Below are 22,843 nucleotides of genomic sequence, written 5' to 3'. Positions count from 1 at the left end.
CCCCAATTACATATGACAACCCTAAATTTCTGATAACACTGTTGGGTCTCAGGCCCTCCATGTATCCAGAAATGAGCTTAAGCTGCACTATAGAAGTATTTCTAGTGGCTAGATAAAAGCCAGCATTCCTCAGGAACTTGTGAAATGTGTTTTCCGTCCCCAAAGCAGTCATTCCCCTTGCCTCTGGCAGGAAGTACATGGCTCTCTCTCCATTGGCATGCAGTTGTGGTAGCATATCAAAGCCCATGCTGGCTGCCAGGCTCTTCAGTCCCTACTCACAAGTACTTGCCATCCATTTCAAAGCCCCACACTAGCCCTTCTCATCTCCCCCTCTACCCTAAACTCCTCCAGCTCACAGGCTTCCCTCCCTGCAGCTCCCCATCCTCCTTAGAACCCAGCTACTCTTGCTACTCTCTCTTGCCAGCTCCTTGCCTTCCCGCTATCTCCACTGCTCTGTTTCTCGCTGTTCTCTATGTCTTGCTCTCTCCACTGTTCTCTCCCACCTCCCTAGTCCTGGCCATGTCCAGTCTGCTCTCTTTTCTCTCTGCTCTGGACTCTTCCAGATGCCTCTGGATATTTTCTCTCTTTTATTCATAATAAACCCTCCCCCATGGAGTTGCCATTTCAGCTGTTTCTTGACTGTACCCCCTCACATACACATACAGAGCAAAGATGTTAGAAGACAGCCCTGCCCTCAGCTTTCACATGGATGACTGGATCACTTTCCTGGTAACTAACTCATCATGGGACACCAGCAGAGAAGGTGCTACATGCTCTTTGCTTAACCTGGCCTCTGAGCCTCAGCATTCCACCTCCATGTGGGATTCATTGGGTTTTTGTATAGACCCTGGGTAATTCCAGGACGAGGCTTCCATTTCCCAGAAGTTATTTTCTCAAAGAGAATTAAGTGGGAATTAGCGGTGAACTTAAGCAGAAAAGCACACCATGCTGGCTGATTCTGTCTGGGTTCCGAGACCCCTGCAAGCTAGGTCACCTGACCTTGCGTATAAAACTCCAGCCTGACATCCAGCAGAGGAAGGGGCAGCACAGGATCCTGACAACAGAGAAGAGACTTGGCTCAGCCTGGTTTAGTTGTTTGAAAACGTTAGGTATGAAAACCGAGTCCCTCTCCACCTGTTGCAATGGCGTCATGAGAGAGGAATAATAGCCACAGGATCAAGGTCGCCTTTCCTCAGTTCCCTGCATGACAGGGCCCCAGGGCCTCTGCTCTCTTTCAAACAACATATGATACACCAAATTCATGACGAAAGCTGTGAAGTGGAACTGCTCGGCTGGAGCACGGGGAACCGGATTATCCTGGTAGCACTGCCGAGTAGATGGGGATGGGGGCTTCCTTTGGTTTAAGTGATGAGATAAAGGAAATCGAACACCATGCCTTCTCTCTCTCTCTCAACAGTGATCCAGCTATCCACTACAAAGCACACTGGGCAGTCGCTCTAAGTAGACACAAAATCGGAAGCATCAGTTTCTATGCTGCAAAAGGATAGATGGACAGATGGACACTTGGATGTTTGCAAGAATGGGAGGATGGGTGAGTGGGTAGAAGAATGGATGGATGGGCAGATAAGGGATGGATGATTGAGCTGGTGGGTGGTTAGATGTGTGGGCAGATGGATGGGTAAGGGGATGCACATGGTGACATATTCCTATGATTCAGCACTTTTGGGGCTAAGGCAGGAGAATCATGAGTTTATGGCCAGCCTGGGCTACATATCAAAACTGCTGAGAGAGAGAGAGAGAGAGAGAGAGAGAGAGAGAGAGAGAGAGAGAGAGAGAGAGAGAGAGACCCTGAGGAGAGGGACTAGAAATGAGGGCAAAGACTGTATCAGGAAAGCTCACTAAAAAGTGGAAGATTGCCTGTGGTCACAGATCTGTGTAATAGACACCATGGAGCCCACAATATTTATTATTTTCAAGATTTTCTTTAAATGAAGAATAAAATTCTTCTTAAGCATCCTCAGCCTCCTGGGCCTGGCTGGATGGTTGGGCATCAGCTATGGCCACTGTCCTTAAATTCCAAACCTCTAAATGAGGACCATTATCAGTGTCATCTACTACCCAGTTGTTTCTGTGACTTTCTTCATTGTTGAAACAAAAGCAACTTCAGGAAAGGAGGGTTTATCTGGCTCACAGTTTGAGGGCACAGCCCATCGTGGTTGGGAAGGCACGGCACAGGAGTGTCACGTCACATCCACAGCCAGGAAGCAGAGAGAGATGAATGCTGGTGCTCTGCTAACTTTCTTCTTCCTATTCAGTCCAGGACCCCAGCCTATGGAATGATGCTACCTGGATGCCTCTCTGGAAACACGCTTGCAGACACCAAAAGGTGTGTCTCCCGGGTGATTCCAAATCCAGTCAAATTGGCAATGGAGATGAAGCATCATGTCAGTCCTGTTGGGTGGCTTTTCTTTTAGAGCAGAAAATGTGCCTAATCAAATTCACATGTAAGTAATCTCTAGTCAAGTCTTTAGTCCCAAATAAACCTCCTGTGGGTGAGTACCAAGCAAGTAAAAAAGAGAGTCCATTCTGGGCTAGAGAGAGGGCTGAGGTCACTAAGCCTAATGACCTGAGTTCAATCTCAATAACCTACATGGTAGAAGAGAGAACTAACTACCACAAGCTGTTCTCTGACCTCCACACACATGCCATGGTATGTACACATGGGCACATACACACAAATAAGTAAGTAAATAAATAAATAAATAAAATTGATTAGATAAATTAATATTTTAAAGCTGTATAAGGAAAGTTCATTCTGAGAGAGATGGGCAAAGTGAAGTGCAGCCGTCAGCATAGATGAAACTTTTGACACAGGAGTTCTGCGTGTCGGAGTTGATCAGGGAGACTACCACATGACGTTTAAAAAGTCAGTCAGCATGATGGCTTATCCCTTCAGTCCCAGCACTGATGAGGCTGAGGCAGGGAAATTGTCAGAAGTTCAAGGCCAATCTGATCTACATAGAAAAATCCTGTCTGAAAAAAAAATTAAAAATAAGAAACAAACCAAGAACCCCAGTGGATTTGTGAGCGTTGGTATGTGAGGGAACACACACATCTCCGATAGGGAAGACAGGACCCTACAGAGCTAGTCTCCATCTTTCAGTCCAGCCATCCTGTGACTCCACTTACCCTGCATGTGCAGAGCAGAAAAGGCTACAGAGAGATCCACGAGAGGACAGACAGCTAGCTGGTGCATGGATTCCTCCAGGGTTAAGAAAACACTATGACTGAGGGAGGCAGTGTCCCCCACCTGTGAATACCCTGAGATTCACGGAAGCATACACTGTCCATGAACTGTGCAGTTACATGAATTATGATGAGATTCCTCCCTCCTCCTCCTCTTCTTTTTTTTTTTTTTTTTTTTTTTTTGAGACAGGGTTTCTTTGTGTAGCTTTGGAGCCTGTTCTGGAACTTGCTCTGTAGACAGACTGGCCTTGAAATCACAGAGATTCCCTGTGGTGGTAATCTAATTGTACTGAAATGTGATTTTGATTGTATGTTAATAAATAAAGTTGTCCGGGGGTCAGAGCTATTAGAGCCATAGCAAGAGTGTGGCGGTGGTGGCACACGCCTTTAATCCCATAGATCTCTGTGTGTTCAGGGATATAGCCAGCATTGGAGACATATGCCTTTAAGACCTAGGGGGCTGTACATTCAGACAGTGACGAGGCCGTCACATGTTTGGGTTTACAACCAATGAGAAGGCAGAACAATAATACTATAAAAAAGGCGTACAGACAGGAAGTAGCTCTCTTTCGCGAAGCTGGGACAGCAGGAGGAAGGGTGAGATTTTAGCTCCGAGCTCTGACCTCTCGGCTTTCTCTTTTACATTGTTTCTGTGTTTCTTATTTAATAAGACGGTTGGTTACATCAATATCTCCCCCTGCCTCTGCCTCCTGAGTGCTGGGATTAAAGGCGTGCACCACCACTGCCTGGCATGATGAGATTTCTTTAAAGAAAGAAAGTGGAGGCTGAGGAGATGATCAGCAGCCAAAGCGTTTGCCATGCTCGCATGAGGATCCAAGTTCAGATCCCTATAGTCCCACCCTCAGAAGGAGGATCCCCAGAGCAAGCTGCCCAGCAAGCCTAGTCACTTCATAGGCGAGCTCTGGATTTGACTGAGAGACCCTGCTTCAACCAACAAGGTGGGAGAGGTGTAATCAAGGGTGATTCCCTACATCACCCTTGGGCCTCCACAAGCACAAGTACTCCAACTCTCTCTCTCTCTCTCTCTCTCTCTCTCTCTCTCTCTCTCTCTCTCTCTCTCTCTTTCTCTCTCTCTCTCTCTCTCTCTCTCACACACACACACACACATGTGTATACTACACACATGAAAATGAGGAAAAAAGAAAGAAAATGGGGTTTTGCAGCTGTTCTCAGAAATTGCCATGACAGGCATTCTACTTCAAACTGATTGACAGGTCATTGTTAGGGGCTCTATACACTCCTCCCCTCCACCCAGGACTCTCTGGTAAGAGCTGGTGGCTCTGATCTTATCAGTCCTGTCCTGTCATCTGGAGCATGTGCAGTCTCTTTCCCTGCCAGCCCTCTACCTGACTCCCAGGAGTCTCCCATCTGCTTCTTCTTCTGGCTTTCCTCCAGCCACAACAGCCAAGGCCATGTGGACAAATTTAGTCAAGTCACATGCTCTGAACAGAACTCACTCGGCCACCCAGACCACCACGCCATGGCCATGTCTCAGTCCACCTCTACGCTTGCCTCCCTCAACCACACATACTGTACCACAGCATGTGGCCACCTTTGTGGCTTCAACACACAGATTTCATGGACAGTTGTCCCTTGGAAGTTCTGGGTACACATCTTCCCCAGGAAATGCATCCCTGGGGCTTAACTCAAATGTCCCTTCTTGACTGACAGGGGAGGCTTAAGTGAGCCCAGTCCCTCCAGCCAGGCTTTAGTGTGGTGTCTCAGCTGTGGCTACATTAGCAAAACACACAGGGAACCAAGGGAGATAGACACCGGGCAAAGAGCTCCTCAGGCGTTGTGAGAGAAATCACAACTCAAGGCCGCTAAAGATCTGAGAAAGTCAGGGGGAGCGTCTGCCTGGATAGAGGAGTGTCTGAGATCCCTCTGGGGTAGAAAGAAGTCCTCAAAGAGCTGAAAGCTGGCTGTTTGGAACCTGGGGCTTATGCAGGGACGCTTGGCTCATTCTGGAGGAGGGGACTGGACCTGCCTGCACTGAATCTACCAGGTTGAACTCAATCCCCAGGGGAGTGTTTGCCCTGGAGGAGATGGGAACGGGGGGGGGGGGGGGTGTCTGGGGGAATGCGGGGCAGAGGGAGAACAAGGAAATCCATGGCTGATATGTAAAATTAAATTAAATTATAAAATAAAAAGGCAGTGACCACCATACTGCTGGGTGACGCCCCAGTTACTGAGGCCACAGACTGTGTGGCCTGGTCTACCTGGAAATGTCCAGAACAGGAAGAACCATAGACATAGAGGGTAGATACGAATTTGTCAGGCTGGAAGTGGTGTGAGGGATCTTCCTGGGGTGGTGGAATGCCCCATACCTAGATGGAGGAAATGGGCGCACAGCTTGCCAAATTTACTAGAAATGCTTGACCAGCATGCTTAAAACAAACAGACTCTGTGATCTGTACAAGTTATAAATCAATAAAGCTGTTCTGGCTGTTTGGGGGCAGTCTTTTTTAAAGGTAACCCTGGCGAGGGAGAAGCTGAGAGTTGGGCCAGGTGTATGGGTACAAGGAGGACGAAGGGAAGGGCCATGGTCCAGACCACTCCCAGACTCAGTAGGGGCCTCTGTGCTTTCCACAAAGTGTCCAAGAGAAGTGAGCTCTCGCTTGGTGAGATGTTGTCATACTGGGGATGTGGTGGTGGTGGGTCCAGGGCAGAACGTGAGCTAGGGATACATGCCAGACAGATGATGCAGGGAGCCAGGTGTCCCTGAGCTAGATAGGGAAGATAATGACATGGGCAGGGGAGAGCTGGGATTCCAGAGGAAGGAATTCTGCAGGTAGGAGCCGCTGGCAGGAATCAGAGACTGGGAATGGCTAGCTGTGAGCTGTAAGCTGCCTGCAAGTTTAGATCCAAGCTAGATGGTGGGACCAGGAGCTTTGGCTGGGGAGCCAGGCACTGTGGACCCAGACCCTCCACTGGGGGCCTTCCCATTAGTGACTTAGCTAGGACACTTAGTCATTAGCCCAAAATTTAGTGACAAGTGCTTTGATGCTATAGGGAACAAGGGGAAAGGTGAGCCACGTGGAGCCACATCCTCTGTGGTACATCCTAAACAACCCAGAACAAACCTGCCTGACGTAGAAGGAAGGTGCCATTGTGCCTCACAGCCCCCACCACCCAGACCAGCTGCCTGTGTTCCAAAAGCACAGACACCATGAGCCTTGGAAGAAGTGCCACATTCTCTACTCCCCTGGGGCCAAGAACAATGTTCAAATGGCTGGTCAAGGTGATCAAGCTGGGTGCCAGCCTTCCTGCACACTTTCACCATGGATGGCCACCCCATGGTCCTTTGTTCTCAGCCACTGGACAGGGACGTGGGTTCAAGCATCTTCACAGTAAGCTGAGTTTCCCTGGTATTCAAAAGCACAATAAATTTTATATCTGAAAAGCCAGCCTGACAGTCACCTGCCTGTGACCAAAAGCACAAGACGGAGATGACTGTACTGTGCCTGGAGCTCCAGTTCAACTTCACGGACAAGCACAATGATCAAGGGTATTTCTGAGTCAGGCATATTGGATGGACCACTCGGAAGCAGGTGGCAGACAGATGGGGGCTGATGTGAGGTGGGGGCGGGGGGAGGCAGGAGAGGGAGAGGCAGAGACTTCTAGGAGTGCCAAATCTGGAGCAGTGGCTTTGGGGAGGGACGTGAGTGAGATAGGGACAGAGAGAGCCAAACAAAGAGAGAGGACGGATGAACTGCAATAAATAGTCCTTAAGAGGGTCAGGGTGGTAGCTGAAAAGCTCTTTGCTAAATGAAATACCCCATAGGAAGATATATCTATGTCATAAATGGAAGTACTAATTAAGGCAAAAGGGGCCAGCCTCGTTTCCCTGCAGCGGCTGCCAGAAGATGAGCCACGGTGGCCGGGTGGAGGAGATGGGGGCTTTGACTAGCTTTGGCTCAGCTCCTGCTGCCAAGTCTGACTGGAGGTTGAGGGGCCGCTGCTGGGAACCCTCAAGCCCCCTCCTCCCCCGACACACACACACACACAGTGCTCTTCTTCCACCTCCGTAGGACAAAGGTGGGTCCAACCAGTGCTACTGTGCTGCTCGGCCACGGCCAGCGCTGTGCCCGCTCCCTCATTCGCCATTCTCCAAAATTATAACGGAAGAGCCACTTGACTCGGCGTTGATTTGGGCACACGCCACTTTTTAAAAGGCCAAGTTGCATGGCCAGTGCCAGTAGCACACCACATTTGGAATGATGCAAAACTATGCTTCAACATGCGCCCGGCACCCTTCGCCAACTCCTGCTTGTCCTCTAAACCCACCCCCCAAGCCCTGCCCAGCCAGGGCTCCAGGGCGCTTTGTCAACACTGCCCTAGGCTCTGCTGGCCCAAAGCTTAGGACTCACTGGAGTTGTGATCTCAGAAATGGCAAGCAACAGGAGGCATCAGGGCCTGAGGGGGGGGGGCAGTGAAGGACAGTCCCGCAGCCTCTCCAAGCGCCACCACCCAGTGTACAGGCACTGGGGGCCCCTGGGGCAAGCTGGCTGGCAGCTCTATGCAGCTCCTCTGGGCAGGATTCCAGGAACTGTGTCATGTCCCCAGCTAGATGGAGGACTTAGCCCGCAAGGGACGGCATGCGGGAACAATGTCCGCTCTGTTGCTGACAACTCATACCCGTGGGAGTGCCTGTCTCTGCCTCCAGGGGTTTTGTTTGTCTTGAACAAAATGAAGTGAAATGGTCTTCAGAAAGTTCCAAAACTGATTACGCTCCTGAGAGGCCCTTCCAGTAACAAAGTGCTATTGCAAGTCCAGTCGTCAGTAGAGGTGTCCAAGGCATCCCTTCCCAGCATGCCCGGTAATGCCAGTGGGTGCAAGCAGATGCAAGACGTGTGGAGAAATGGGTCTGCATCACAGTGAAGGTCACCAGCCAGGAACTGGTCAAAGCAGGCAGGAAACCTGGGCTTGCAGATGTCAGTGCTGGGGCTGCCCAGGCTATATCGTACTGTGCCTATACTCAGAGTCCTGTGAACCTTCCCCAGTCACCTGACCCATCCTGGCTGCTAAGGAACACTATGGCAGCAGGGATAACTCAGTGGACCTTCCAGGGTAGAAGCACATGCAAAGTGATAACAGTAAGCAAGACCGTGGTCCCAGGATTGTTTTCCACACAGGCTGCTCACCGGCCACCTTCCCACACTGAGTTACATGTGTAAACCAGGTCTGAGTACCTGGCAGTCAGTGGGCGCATCATGAGCCTTTTGTTCTGGGTGTTTTTAGACCCCAGACCATCTGCTCCCCCTCTCACCGGCTCCCTTCTGATCCTCCATATTCCTTCTACAGACTGGGATGTTTGCTGCTACACTATTCACAACAGCTTATTCATGTCAGATGCATGAATAGAGAAAATATGGTGTATATAGGCATTGGAATCTTATACAGCCATAAAGAATGAAAACATGACATTTGTAGGAAAAACAGATGAAACTGGAGATTGTTTTGTTAGGCAAAATAAGCCAGACTCAAAAAGACAAATACTGCATGCTTTCTCTCATATAAACAATCTAGATTTGAATGTGTGGCGGGGTGGGGAGTAGAAAGGGTATTGTGAGGGGGGAGAAGGTGGAGGCTATTTGGGAGGAGGAAGGAGGCCAACAAAGAGGTAGAGGGACAGGGAAGGACAGTTGGGGGGATAGTGGGGGGGAAGGTAGAGGTGGGACAGGGAAGAGGAGTGAGGGGAGGTAGAGGGGGCAGGGAAGGAGAGTGGGGGAGGTAGAGGGGGCAGGGAGGGATAGAGGGAGTTAGAGGGGGCAGGGAGGGACAGGGGGCAAGGAAGGACAGTGGGGGGGACAGGGGGCAGGGAGAGATGGGGGAGGGAGAGGGGGCAGGGAGGGGCAGGGGGAGGTAGAGGGGGCAGGGAAGGACAGTGGGGGGACAGGGGGCAGGGAGAGATGGGGGAGGGAGAGGGGGCAGGGAGGGGCAGGGGGAGGGACAGGGGGCAGGGAGGGACGGGGGAGGGAGAGGGGGCAGGGAGGGACGGGGGCAGGGAGGGACGGGGGCAGGGAGGGACGGGGGCAGGGAGGGACGGGGGCAGGGAGGGACGGGGGCAGGGATGGGTGCAGGGAGAGATGGGAGGAGGGACAGGGGGCAGGGAAGGACAGGAGGATGGAGAGGGGGCAGGGAAGGACAGGGGGAGGGAGAGACGGGGGGAGGGACAGGGGGAGGGAGGGACGGGGGCAGGGAGGGACAGAGGGAGATAGAGGGGGCAGGGAAGGACAGGGGGAGGGAGAGGGGCCAGGGAGGGGCAGGGGGAGGGAGGGACGAGGGCAGGGGGGACAGAGGGAGATAGAGGGGGCAGTGAGGGACAGGGGGAGATAGAGGGGGCAGGGAGGGACAGGGGAGGGACAGGGGGAGGGACAGGGGGCAGGGAAGGACAGTGGGAGTGAAGATGAGTAAGAACAAAGTTTAATGACATGTGTTATGAAAATGTCACAAGAAAACCCACTTCTTTATGTGTTATCAAAAAAAACTAATTAAAAACTTCAGCACATCCTGAGTCTCCCTGGCGACCAGGAGAGAGCAGGCTGTATGGTTCTGTCTCCTCCCAGCTGTGGATCCTGAAGGTTCCATTTGAATACCTAAGATGCTGGCCCTCTCCGTAGATGTGTTAACAAAGATGCTCAGACACACTACCAAGCTCAGGGTTGCTACAAGGATACACAGAACCCATTCAAGACCTTAGTGTGGTATTTGTCATGAGGTCAGCATTCAGGAAGGCACTCAGTATCTTTTGGCATAATTATGGCACACTGGGATTTTTCCTGCGTGGGACATACCCACAGGGATGAGTTGTGTCAGGATCAGCTCAAGGCAAGGTTGCATCCTGCCTGGGTGGAGTAGGTCCGCCCATCCTGGGGACAGACCCCAGCATGGAAGGGTCTGTACCTGCCCCCAGCAGCCTAACCCTCACTACCTCCTCTGTCCTCCCAACTCTGACCTTCAGGTCCTAGGTCTGCACCCTGGAGTGTTCTCACAGTCCACAGTGTGCATGGCTATGTCAATAAGCAATTCTGGAAAATAAAGATTAACCACTTAAAACACTCCAATGCAAGGATAGCTCGAATGGGTGGCAGGTCAAGGGCTCTCTACTTTGGAGGCCATCACGGAGATACAGTCTCTGGGAACCTAGTAAGTCAGAATAAATGATCCAAAATGCAGAAGCCAGCCTAGAAAGTGACGGAGGAGACTGGGGCACCACAGGACCTATCTGACGAGCCGCAGAGAAGCAGAAGGCTGTGGTACAAGACGCACCTCTTCCCTCTCACTGAGGCTCCTTCCCCTCCCTTGGGTAGGAGACAAGGTTATGGAGCCAGCTGTTGGGAGACCCTTTAGACAGGGCTCTTCACGGAGTGATGAGGGGTGGAGGGGGTCCATCCGTGAGGATGAGACTAAGTCTCTGCTCAGGGGACTTCCCAAGGAAAAGCATTTAAAATAATCTTTAGAGAAAAAAGAAAGGAGAGATACCTGCCCCCACCCCACCCCCACATCTCTTATATGTAAAGACAGACAGACAGACAGACAGACAGACTGATACATCTAACTTCACAAGAGAGCTGAGAGGATTCACTCATGTGCTCTTGGATCCACAGGACAGAGCTGTGGTCACTTGGCTGGAGTCGGGTGGGGACGGATGGCCTAGGCAGCATTGAAGGCAGAGAAGAGGACGGTGGGAAGAGAGCCAGCCACCTTCTGCTGAGTGAAAACTCACCCCATAGAGGAACGACTGTCTTAAGAAACATTATACTCAGGAGGGAAATAATCAGACACCAGAACATGTGCCAAACAACAGCTCTGGAGAATACTTGTCAGAAGCAGTGTGGAGCGATGAGAACTGATGCGAGTCAGCCAATCAGAGCTACTCCAGATCAGAGAGTCCTGGGGACAGACCCGTCCAGACAAATGCATGACACAGAGACACCAGAAAATTCAACAGAGAGGCTGAGACGCAGACGTGGAGAAGAAAGTCCCAGAGTGAGGCTAGCATAGACATAGACAGGAACCGGTTGGCAACACAGGATATGGCACAGAATGCCAGGAAACTGCCTTGCAAGGAAGGACAAGCAAATCCACATTTCCAGGAAGGACCATCAACAACCACCTTCAGGGCTACAGGGATTGTACTGTTCTTGCAGGGGACCTGAATTCAGTTCCCAGCACCCATGTCAGGCAGCCCCGCTCCAAGAGGTCTGATGCCCTCTTCTGATACCTCCAGAATATGTTCTCTCTCTCTCTCTCTCTCTTCTCTCTCTCTCTCTCTCTCTCTCTCTCTCTCTCTCTCTCTCTCTCTCTCTCTCTCTCTCTCTCTCTTTCTCTCTCTCTCTCTCTCTCAGCACGCACACACATACACACAATTCAAAATAAAAATTTAAAAATAATAATAAACACTTTCTAGGAGCTAGGAAGCAACTCATCCCCGGGCTCTGCCCTCAGCACCACAGAAACCAAATATGGTGGTCATGCCTATAATCCCAGGACTTGGGATCTGGAGGCAGGAGGATCAGGAGTTCAAGGTCATCTTCAGCCATTTAGTGAATTCAAGGCCAGCCAGGGTTATCCTAAAACTTAACAACAAACAGTTGTAGTCTAGTGGCTGAATCAGGAGGAACAATTTGGGCCCCGAACTATGAAATAGAGGAAAATGAACATCTGAACCAAAGGCGACAGAGGGACATTTCAAAATGCTGTCACCCCTCACTGTTTGTGCACTCTGCCTGGGAATAAGACAACCTAAGAGAACTGACTTACAATTCCTAAATACTTTCATTTACAGATATGAACAAAGCAGGAAAAAAAATCTTAGTTGTACACACATACACACACACACACACACCCTCTAGTACCCTGGTGGCAGCTCTTGCTTTGTAAACAGGGGTCCATACTGCTGTATGTTTTATGCTGTGATTTTCACATTTTTTGTGTAAGTTGTTCTGGAGATTCCTCCCCCACCACACACACCCCTCCCCACACCTCCACACCCCACTTAAAATAGACTTCCAAGGCCAGTGAGATGGCCACGTGACACCAAGCCTGACGACCTGGGTTTGGCCCCTGAGCCCCACGTGATAGGAGAGAACCAACTCCTGCAAGTTGCCCTCTGACATCCACATAGAAACTATGTGTGCACACACGTGTGTACACACACACACACACACACACACACACACCATGCAAGCATGTAAAATTAATTAATTTGTTGATAAATAGGTTTTCCAGCAGAATGCTAAAGTGCATGATGGCGTTGACCTCAGGAAGGCTGAGCTTAGGAAGAGACAGTGTCCCATGGGTTTGGGTTCCAGTGCCACTGGCCCTGAGCTCAGCATCCATGCCTCAACCTCAGCATGAACTACGGGGTCTTCACAGAGTAGACAGACCACACATGGAGGCCCAGGAGGATGTTCCCATTCACAAGGAGGCTCTGCCTTCAGCAATGAACTCTGCCCAATGCACCGGTACACAAAACAGGAACCTGCCAAAGAGAAGGCCGCTGCAAAGTCCTCTGACCTTTCCTAGCATTGAGGTGGGAAGAGAGTCAGGGTGACTCTGGGGTACTTGGGTGCAGGCAGTGCTGAGTGTTAAGTAAGATATGCAATGTCTGTAAGCAGAGCCCTTACCAGAAGAAGAGGGAAAACCATCTGGGGCATGGGGTGGGGGTGGAGGGAAGGAAGCATGAATAGCCAGTTACTGCTCACCAAACCCTCCAAGGCCCAGTCTGCAATTAAGTGACTCTCTAAGGAATCTGGGGAACGCAGGGAAGTGAAACACTTGCCAGTTCACCCCCTCCATCCCTCATCTTCAAGACAGAGGAGGATGTGGAGGACCCCAGACCCTGGGAAAGGCCTGGCTACCAAGTGCAGGAACCTGAATCCCCAAGTGCCTGCATGGATGAGAGCCTCCCATCTCCTCTCCCCATAGAGAGGAGGAAGGGGGCGCTGTTCCAAGAGTCTGGGAGTTGGAGGGTAAGTTCAGTTTAGCAATCAGCTTCATTCGTGCAGAAGTGGCCCAGGAAAAGCACAGCCAGAGGGGGAAATCTAACAGGAAATAGGAAAATCTATCCCTCTTCGTGGGGTTAATAATGCTTCCCTCTAGATGTCCTTGGACACCATCTTTCTTGGAGCAACAACAAAAAAAGATGAATGCTCATTGTTTCCTCACTGGCTTTTCCTCCATTTAAATTCAAATGAAAAATGTCAGAGATGTTCATTAATGAATAGTGTGTGTGTGTGATCCGCACCCACGCAGCCCTCCCCACAGCCTGTCTTCAAGAGCTGGGTAATGGCAGCTTAGAGAGATGCCACCCCACCTCACCTGCTTTACCCTGCCACCCACTACCCTACCCCCCATCTCCCTCACTTCCCACTCTCCTGCCCCACCCCCACCCCCATTACCTCTCTATCCCATCCTCCAACAACTCATCTCCCATCTGATTCACCTCATTACCCTACCATTCAATCCCCCGCCTCCACCATCACTCCATTGCCACAGCCACCTCCCCCATCCCCGTCACCCCACTACCCCACTTCACTTCCTTCACCCTGTCATCCCAGAGCACCTCCTCACCACTTCTCCCGGTTTGTAATTAAATGGCATTCCCTCTTGTCACCGACACCCAGACACGGAGCAGATTCTCAAAAGGCCCTTGCATGACCCTGTGTCAGGCCCCAGGCAGAGCCAGAGCCCAATAGCCCAGACCAGCAAAGCACCAGCAATTCACATCCCTCCCGCCCCTCATGAGGACTGAAGCTTATCTCTGCTGTGAGCTTCCAGCTTCATCAGAAAAGTCCCAAGGAATTGAAGAACAAGGAAGAAGAAAGGCAGAGAAAAATGTCAAAACACCAGGCTCAGGAACCTCCCGGGAAGTCCCATCTAAACACGGCATCCATGGCCACCTATCACATCTAGCTTGCCTCTGCTCCCCAGCCCAAGCAGCAGAAGTCAACATCCTGAGGGAGCAAGCCCATCCCCAAGGACAGAGCAGGGTGACCAGCATGGGCAAGCTGTGGCCCGAGGACTTTGGGGACACCCCAGAAAAGGATGCTGAGCCCAGGACTGAGGGACAAGCAGGTAGTGACCAGAGCAGTGTAGGGAAGTGAGGTACACTCAGACCAGGCTCCCTACCTCCAGGAATGGGAGGGTACGGGCTGTCTACATGAGCTGTGAGCAGCGGAAAAGAGGCAGCTGGCTATCTCTCTGCTGAGGCATCCTAAACACTGCTGGCTGATGTGCTCACCACTGAACTTCATCTATAAGACTAGGGATGGCTCCTGTGGGCTATTTGCTCTGAGGCCTGGCGCCTGGAGGCTTGACCCAGCAGAAGGTGCTTGCTATGGCCTGGACATGGCTTGAGTATCCCCTTAGGATTCTAGGCTTCAAATCTAATCTCTATCGCAAAGTATGAAAAGTATGGGAACTAAATCCCATGATGATGTTTGGAGGTAGGACTTTGGGGGAGCGATTAGAATTAGGTAAAGTCAAGTCGGGGGGATCCAACTGTCAAATCCTGGTAGTTACCGGAGAATAGGGAGAAACATCAGACAGAAGCATGCACATAACCCCCCACTTTTTGCCTCTGACATCCTGGCTCACCTTGGGACTCTGCTAAGTAGGAAGCCACCACCAAGGATAGCCTTTGACCTTGGCCCTCTAGAACCAATGAGCCCAGATAAACCTCTTTTCTTTATAAATTTCCCTGCCACAAGGTTTCATTATAGCAATGGAGAATGAATGGAGAGTGCTCAATGAATATTGTAGGCTGCAGTAGGACGGAAGGAGGGGGACTGGGGGCGAGAAACATCTTAGACTACACAGGAGCACAGGTCTGGAACACCAGCCTGCAGGCCCAGGGTGGGCCAGAGCCCCCCACAGTCATTGTTGAAGCCACAGTCGATGCTGGCTAGACAGAGATCCAAACAGTGTGGAAGTGCACGCTGCTGCACTGGGGGTGGGGGGGGGGGCGCTCACCGTCTGCTGCAGATCCTGGATGAGGACTCGAATCACAAGGGTGTTGCCCTGGATCTCCTCCATCTTCACGCCGCCTGGCTTCTCTGTGGTGGCCCGGATTGTGTCATAGACGGTCTCTTCTTTGGAGCTGTCTGACTCTGAGCCCATGGAATAGTCGGAGAAGCTCTGGGCCATCTCGTCCTCACTGGATGTGGGGCTGCGTGGCATGGTGCCTGGATCTCTGTGAAGGAAAGAGAAGGGAGAATAAATAAATGTGAATATCAGAGAGACCCCAGGGGTCCATGGAGACTAGTTCGTGAGTCTGCCAATGTGACCGCCAGTCCATGGCACCCACGTGCTTGTATGTCAGATCCCTAAAGGTGGAAAGAACTGGGCACATCCCTCCTCCTCCCTTGGGCCTGGGCAGAGGCATCAGTCAGGACCAGAACCAGGGAGGTCCCTCACACTGTGCTGAAGCTTCTCTGAAGGAGTCCCCGCTGGCTGCAGCAGTGGCCACGACTATGGGGATTTACCTGGTGGCCGCAGTGGCAGTTTGAAGCTGCCCACATCGGAGGAACAGCTACCTCTGGTTTTTCTTTGAGGCCAGAGTGGCAGCAGGAGGGGAAGGAACGCACGCACCGGGTCAGGAGGCGGCAAGCTACGCTGTAATAACCCCCTACTTCAAACACAGAGTGGCTAGCGGCATAGAATAAAAATAGCACAAAAAGCTGAGGATAGCCTCAGAAAGATCATCGTCGGGTCCAAGAACGGAACAGAGACCCAAGTCTTGAGCAGGCTGAAGCCAGGAGAATCGGGGGTCCCCAGAGGCAGGAGCTGGGGGAGCGCCTTCCTTAGAGCCAATGCAGAGACAGCGCCAGTGCAAAAGCCCCGGCCAGGCTGTATGTAGACAGTTAACTCAGAGCAGGGCCTTAAGCAAGCACCAGAAAGACCAACACGGGCCAGGTGTGGTAGCACACACCTCTAATGCTAGCATTTAGGAGGTAGAGCCCAGAGGGTCATGAGTTCAGAGTCAACCTCAGCATAATGAGTTTGAGGTCAGCCTGGGCTACAAGATAGGGAAATAAAAGCAAGGTAGCAACAGAACCCAGGAAAAGTCATCCCTGTATCTGGTGACTGCAGAGGTGACACTGCCCATCTCTAGGATAAACTGGGGGGTTCTGAGGAGCAGGCAGGGAAGGTACCACACCACACAGCAATTCCACCTGTATGGAAATTCTGTCCAGAAGATGAAGGCCATGTAGATTGGGATGCCCTGGGCCAGTGGGGATGCATGGTCACCCTCATCCCTCAGGCACTGCCTGGTCAAGCTGTGGTTCCCTCTGTCCATGGGCTCTAAGGCTGTGAACAAAGGAAACCTGATCTCTGCATGGATGACCCCAAACATGACTCCAAGCAAAGGGGACGAAACTGGCCGAAAGAATCACACAGCCCCTTGTTCCTGCGGGTGGAAAGACATGGGATAGTCCTACAGACAGATGGACAGATTCACAAGGCACCGTGGCAGGGAGGCATCAATGGTAAGGACGTCTGGAACCTCAGAAGGCACCTCTCAGGAGAGTAGGGTTAGGAATGCCCACCCCCAGGGCTATGTGCTTGCTGGAAGAGCCCAGCCTCAGAGCACAGGTGTCCACCTCCGGTAAAGCCGGAAGCACAAGTGTCCGTGCTGCGTGTTGTAATTTTCTTTCCCCGAAGGTCCATTTCTAGAAGCAACTTTGATACTCATCATCCAGAGGACAGACCGTCCAGGGGAACCCACATTACAGGCTGCTCCGAGTGGCCTCTATCCAGCACTCCCTTCCCCGTGCTGGCCACCCCAGACTGTCACCCAAGATCAAGTCCCTTCTCTCCTCTTCATTGTTCCTTTGAACAGATGCCACTCCAAGCCGGAGCTCCAAACAAGCCTTTGAGTCACTCTTCACAGAGGCTCGGTCCAGGATGAGTAGGTGTGGGCTGCTGAGTGAACAGCGTTTTCTTCTGGGGATCTGTCTTTTGTCACTGAATTCACAGAGCCACAAAGCAGAGAACCGAGAATAGTAGTAAAGGGGTTTCCCTCCCTACAGAAGGAGAGGGAGAAGGAAGGAGGGAGGGTGATCAATGAATGACAGATGGGGGGAGATGTGGGTAGGTATGTGGGCCGGGAGATGGATGGATGAGACATGAATAGCTGCCGGAGCCAATGTGTGCATAGATGAGAGGTAAATATGAATGAGATGATTGAGTTAATGGATGAGTGAGTGGATGGATGGACAGCTAGATGGACAGATGTGAGGATAGGTGGATGGATGGATGATGTGAGGATGGAAGGATGGAGGAGGGATGATAAAGGATAGGTAGATAGGTGAGTGGGTAGGTGGATTGTTGTATACGTGGATGGATATATGAACGGCTGGGGTAAGTGAGGATGCAGATACGTGAGTGTCTAATGGAAGAAGGCAGGAAAGTGAGGGGAGAAAGGAGGGAGGGGTGAGCATCAGATACCTAACAAGGTTCTTCACAATGCAAGGTAAATCCACTGTCAGTTACTCATACTGGTGCCTGCGGGGATGCCAGTGCATGGGAATCCAAACCAACTGTCCACAGTGCTACTTCATGTCTGTCTATGAATGAAAGCACGTTCCCCACACTCCAGTGATGTATTTATTACCTGTCTGCACAGGGGGAGGCAGCATCAGGCTCCAGCAGGTGCACCTTCTGCCCACCATGTGTGCCAGGGTCAACATGTGCAAAGCCAGGTATCCTTCTGGCCTCATAACATATTGGCACACAGCAGTGTCACTCACAGGGACGCGATAGATATCAGCACAGGCACCCAGGCAGTGTTCCTGAGTCGGGGTACTCCAGGGGAACCCTCTTATCTAGCATGACCACCACTCTGCATTCTCTGCAGAGCTCAGGAGAATAGTCTGATTCAAATACACTGTGTGCTGAGACTATACCTGAAGGGTTAAGGGGTACCCAGGCTCCTTTCTCACTCCCCAGTCCCTCAGCTGACAGTGAGCTTCAGAAAATTTCCAAACATAGTTGTCTCCACATGGACACACCACAATGTTAACCTTCCTCAAGGCCTCAGGCTACAGCTATCCCAGGTCCAGTCCTGGCCTACCTGGCCACTTCAAAACAGCACCGGGCAGCAGCTGCCCTATAGCTGAGGCAGAATCCACAAGGTGCACCTAGTCCCGCCCTTCATCACCCCTGCACACAGCAAGGCCACTAGCCCTCACCATCAGGCACCCTGGGGTACCTGCACCAACTTGCTGGCTCTGTTAACCTTGAGCCTGGGCCAGAGTTTGAGACTCTCTTCCCAGGTGACTTTAGATAGTATCAAGTTGATAATCAAAGTCAACTACCACACCTATACACACATATATAGACCTGGACACACACACACAAACACACACATACACACACACACACACACACACACACACACACACACACACACACACACACACACACACTTAATTAAAAAGAAAAAGAAAAGAAATGCTTGCCAATCCAGAGATGTTATACAAAAACCCAGCTATCTGGCATTTTTCCTGTCATCAGGGATATGTGACACCAAAGGATAGAAACTAGTGGCAGTTTTTCCTGGGGCCCACAGGGTCCTCAGAGACCATCAGAAACCCCAGGTCACTTGACTGCACCCCTCCCCATGAGGTTCTTCAATAGGATCTTCCCACTGAGCAGAAGCTGATGTTTCCCCACTGGACCTGGCAGTGTTTCCTCTGGGGCCTCATCTTGCCCAGCCCACCTGTAGGAACAGCCTCAGCAGTGAGCCCCTCAACTAGCCAGGAAGGTTTGTAAGTAAAAACTCCAGAGTTCACGCTGTGCAGTACTCAATTAAAATCTCAGGGCAGAGCAGGTCATAGTGGTGCATGCTTTTAATCCCGGCACTTAAGAAGCAGAGAAGGAAGGATTTCTGTGAGTTCCAGGCAATCTGGTCTATACAGTGAGAGTGTGTCTCAAAACCAATCAACCTATCTGTCTCAGGGCAAAGGAGTCTTCCTGTATTCACTAGCTGAACAATGTTTATGATTCCTGCCAAAATCCTCTCAGCCACACAAGGATCCAGAAAGGCACAAGGACCAGAAAGGTCCATGATCAAAGGACCCAGCTAGCCTGGCATCTCAGTTAGGAACCGGCTTCAAAGTAACTTTTAGCATTCACTTATTTATTCATTCACCATCCCTTTTTAGACATTTTTATTATGTGTGCCTGTGAGTACAGGCACATGAGTACAGATGCCACATGAATGCAGACATTCATGGAGGCCAGAAGAGGACATTGGAGGCCCTGGAGCTGGAACTCCAGGTGGTTGTGAGCTGCAGGGGTAGAACTCTGGTCTTCTGGAAGAGCTCGATCTTAAGTGCTGAGTGAGCTCCCCTTTCAGTCACCACCTGTGTGAGAGTTAACAGGGATCAAACCAGACCTGACATTATCACAAGGTAAAGATACCTCACCCCCAGGGATGCCAGACTGGGGTTTGAGAATATTTGCACACACATAATGAAATATCCGTGGATGGGACTCAGGTCTGAACATGAATTCATTTGTGTGTCATATGTATGTAGCCTGGTACTGATTTTGTATACCACTGCCAAGTGCACCCATGTTTCATTTACAATCCATGTCTTAATGTTTCTGTTCAGAAAGGTTTGGATATCAAAGTGCTCTGGATTTATGGGTTTAAGGGGTGCTCAACTTGTGAGATAATTATGCACTCTGTGTCATGATTTCCACCCAGGCCTCCGGTTCTGAGGAAGCTATTCAGCTCTCATCCTGGCTGCGCAGCCTTTTCAAACACACCAGCGCAGGCCAGAAATTCTTATTGAACTGCCTCACCATGGCTACTGCACTTTAAACGTTCTCAGGTGGCCTAACAAGCATGCAGGCTGACAGCCATGGGTGGGAATCATGGGTCCTCATTAACCTTGAGCTGACCTTGTCCTCTAACTTCACTGCAGCTTCACAGACCACACGGACACAGCCCAGCGTCTCCTCAGAGTGAGAGAGGCATGTCCACACTGTTTGGGACAGCAGAAGGATGACAGAGTTCACCATCCCACACAGACCTTCGGTGCATGGGGCCGCTCCCTGGTATGGGATTTGCTGCTTGTGGGCTGTTTTTTCAGTAAGTGGAAGAAGCAGTTGGAGAGAGGTCTCCCGCAGTGAAGAGCCCTGGCCCAGGTTCAGTTTCCAGGATCCACAAGGCAGCTCATAACCATCTAACTCCAGTTCCAGGGGATCCATGCCCTCTTCTGGCCTCCATGGGCACCAGGCACACTCATGGTGCATACACATACAGGCAGACAAACTCCTAAGTGGCAGAAGCTTTTGCTAATTTGTGTAAACATAAAAGGCCAAGGGTGGCCCACTGGGTCCCTCCAGCTCCAGCTCAGCCTTAGGTTCTGTTGCTGTTTGAAAGCAGGAAAGGGCGAACGCCCACCCTAGCCAGACTTCATGGAAGCCTGTGCTGGAGCATAAGGGAGCAGTGCACAGCACGGGGCCCCCAGCTCGGCTCCCTGAAGATCCATGGGGCAGTGCTCAGATATACAAGGAGGTGGGATCGGGCGGGTGCTCACCCAGGGGTCGTCGAATGGCGGTACTTGCGCACATAACCTCTTGGCACGCGTGCAGTCTGCTCTTACTCTTGCATTCAACATGGCATCTGTTCATGCATGTTGGGTTCCCCTGTGCTGAGTTGTCAAGAGGTGGTAGAGGGGGCTGAAAATAAATCCCTTGGCATAATCTGCCACCTGCCAGATCTTGGTAGCGGTACTAGCAACAGGGGCAGCAGCCTCAGTAGTGGTGACATCAGCAGAGGTGACAGTGGGTAGAGGTGGCCATAGTCACAGTAGAGGTGACAGTGGGTAGAGGTGACCATAGTCACGGCAGAGGTGACAGTGGGTAGAGGTGGCCACAGTCACGGCAGAGGTGACAGTGGGTAGAGGTGGCCACAGTCACAGCAGAGGTGACAGTGGGTAGAGGTGGCCACAGTCACGGCAGAGGTGACAGTGGTTAGAGGTGACCATAGTCACAGTAGAGGCAGAAGTAACAATAGCTCGGCTGGGCCCAGAAGTTGTGGGGCTTCTCAACACTCCAGGTTTGACACAAGGGCATACACAGCACAGGGTGGCCCAGCTGCTTGTGGCCAACAGGACATGGGATTGTTGGTCCCATCGCATACATCACTGTCAATGACCCCGGTGGAATGGTAGCACCTAGGGTGGTCTCTGCTGACAGCATGCGGGAAAGAGATAAAGATGCCCACACCCTGGTGCCATGGCCCCAGGGTGGGCTGAGGTCAGAACAGCCCTGCTGCCGCTCTGCCAGCCTGCGTGGGCTACACAGCTGAGTCATTCACCATGCAGCCAGCCTGCTCAGCCACTGCCACCAAGGGTCCCCACCATAGCTGCACAACCTGCTGGGCTAGACACCCAGGGCCTCTCTGAGGATGAGCAAGTAAGCAAGCTATCTCTAAAACAACCCGTGTTCGAGTGGAAGAAGAAAAAAAATAACATGTCTGGGGAGGTCATGGAGCCTTCTGTACTGACAGGCGTTGGTTTGGCCCAGTGGTTCCGGCTCCTGAGGCTGCCCCGCTTTCAATCTCAGCAGGGACAGAGAAAGAAGAAGGGCCTGGCTTAGATAGATGTGGCTGATGAGCAATGGCTGCAGCTGGGTTCCCAGGCATCCAGGAACAGGTCAGAGGCAGAAGCTGATGCTGAGGAGCGAGAAGGACCTGTGCTCCACTGACTCCACGTGAAAGGGAGCTCTCGCCCTTGGCCCCAGCAGACACCACAGCTCCTTGGCAGATGTGAGAGCCCATTGGAGCCTGAACAGCCCAGGCCAGCTGTGTCCCAGCCTGGAGAGCAGATGAGATGTTCCAGTCCCCCAGAACTCCTGCCCTTGAGCCGGTGGGGCACAGGAAGCCCCTCTCTAGTGCATTCCACTCCCAAGTGCCTGAAACTGCATCCGACAGCTTGAAGCAGACACCTGTGGCCATCTCCATTCGCCCACCCCAACCCCGATCACCTCCCCCCATCAGCCCAAGCTGGCCTCTGACCTTTTTAAATCTCACTTAGTGACTGTGTCATTTTTCAGCTTCCCAATGAACCCACACGTCCATGAGTACTTCAGTGTGTCTGATTTGCCGCTGCCCATCCATCACATGGGATACAGTGAGCATTCAGTGGACACATGCCAGGCAGGAAGTAGGGTGGAGCTGGTAGAGATGGACAGAGCATGGACCCTGAATCTGCCCCCAAGTGGAGTGTCAACTCCAGCTACCACCAGCAAGCAGGGACAGAGCCCAGTGTCCCAGACTCTTGGGAATGGTTTAGGTCAGATTTGGGTCGAAATGAGACAAATAGCAATGTTGGAAACGTACCATTTTAAATGCTCATTTTTCAGGTCACGTGTAGCTGCACCACTCATGGGCTGCAGGGCTGGAACTAAGCCAGAACTATGAGATGAGCTTAACCCCAGGTCTTCTTTCCAGAATGAAGGAGGGTGGTGAGAATGTTCATGACGGGCTAAAGTCATAGCCTGACTCCAAAGACAGAGCTAATAGCCCAAAGCGGGGAGAATAATGAGGTGGGGTTCCCCAGTCCAAGCCATTACCAGGAACCTCTTCATC

The 22,843-nt window shown here is 51.6% G+C and overlaps 1 protein-coding gene across 3 annotated transcripts in view; it reads right to left on the bottom strand.

Annotated features, from left to right (window-relative positions):
* Shank2 (SH3 and multiple ankyrin repeat domains 2) overlaps nucleotides 1-22,843 on the bottom strand; it is a 470,619-nt gene that overhangs the window by 398,882 nt on the left and 48,894 nt on the right. For all 3 annotated transcript variants that reach the window (XM_076555951.1, XM_076555924.1, XM_076555928.1), the window contains exon 3: nucleotides 15,208-15,427. In XM_076555951.1, the coding sequence (XP_076412066.1) occupies nucleotides 15,208-15,414 (207 nt within the window). In that variant the 5' untranslated portion in view covers nucleotides 15,415-15,427. The remainder of the gene's footprint in view (nucleotides 1-15,207; nucleotides 15,428-22,843) is intronic.

The sequence above is a fragment of the Peromyscus maniculatus genome, chromosome 1 (genome assembly GCF_049852395.1).
Source record: "Peromyscus maniculatus bairdii isolate BWxNUB_F1_BW_parent chromosome 1, HU_Pman_BW_mat_3.1, whole genome shotgun sequence".
Classification (NCBI taxonomy): domain Eukaryota; kingdom Metazoa; phylum Chordata; class Mammalia; order Rodentia; family Cricetidae; genus Peromyscus; species Peromyscus maniculatus.
This window is presented reverse-complemented; position numbering and strand designations above follow the sequence as displayed.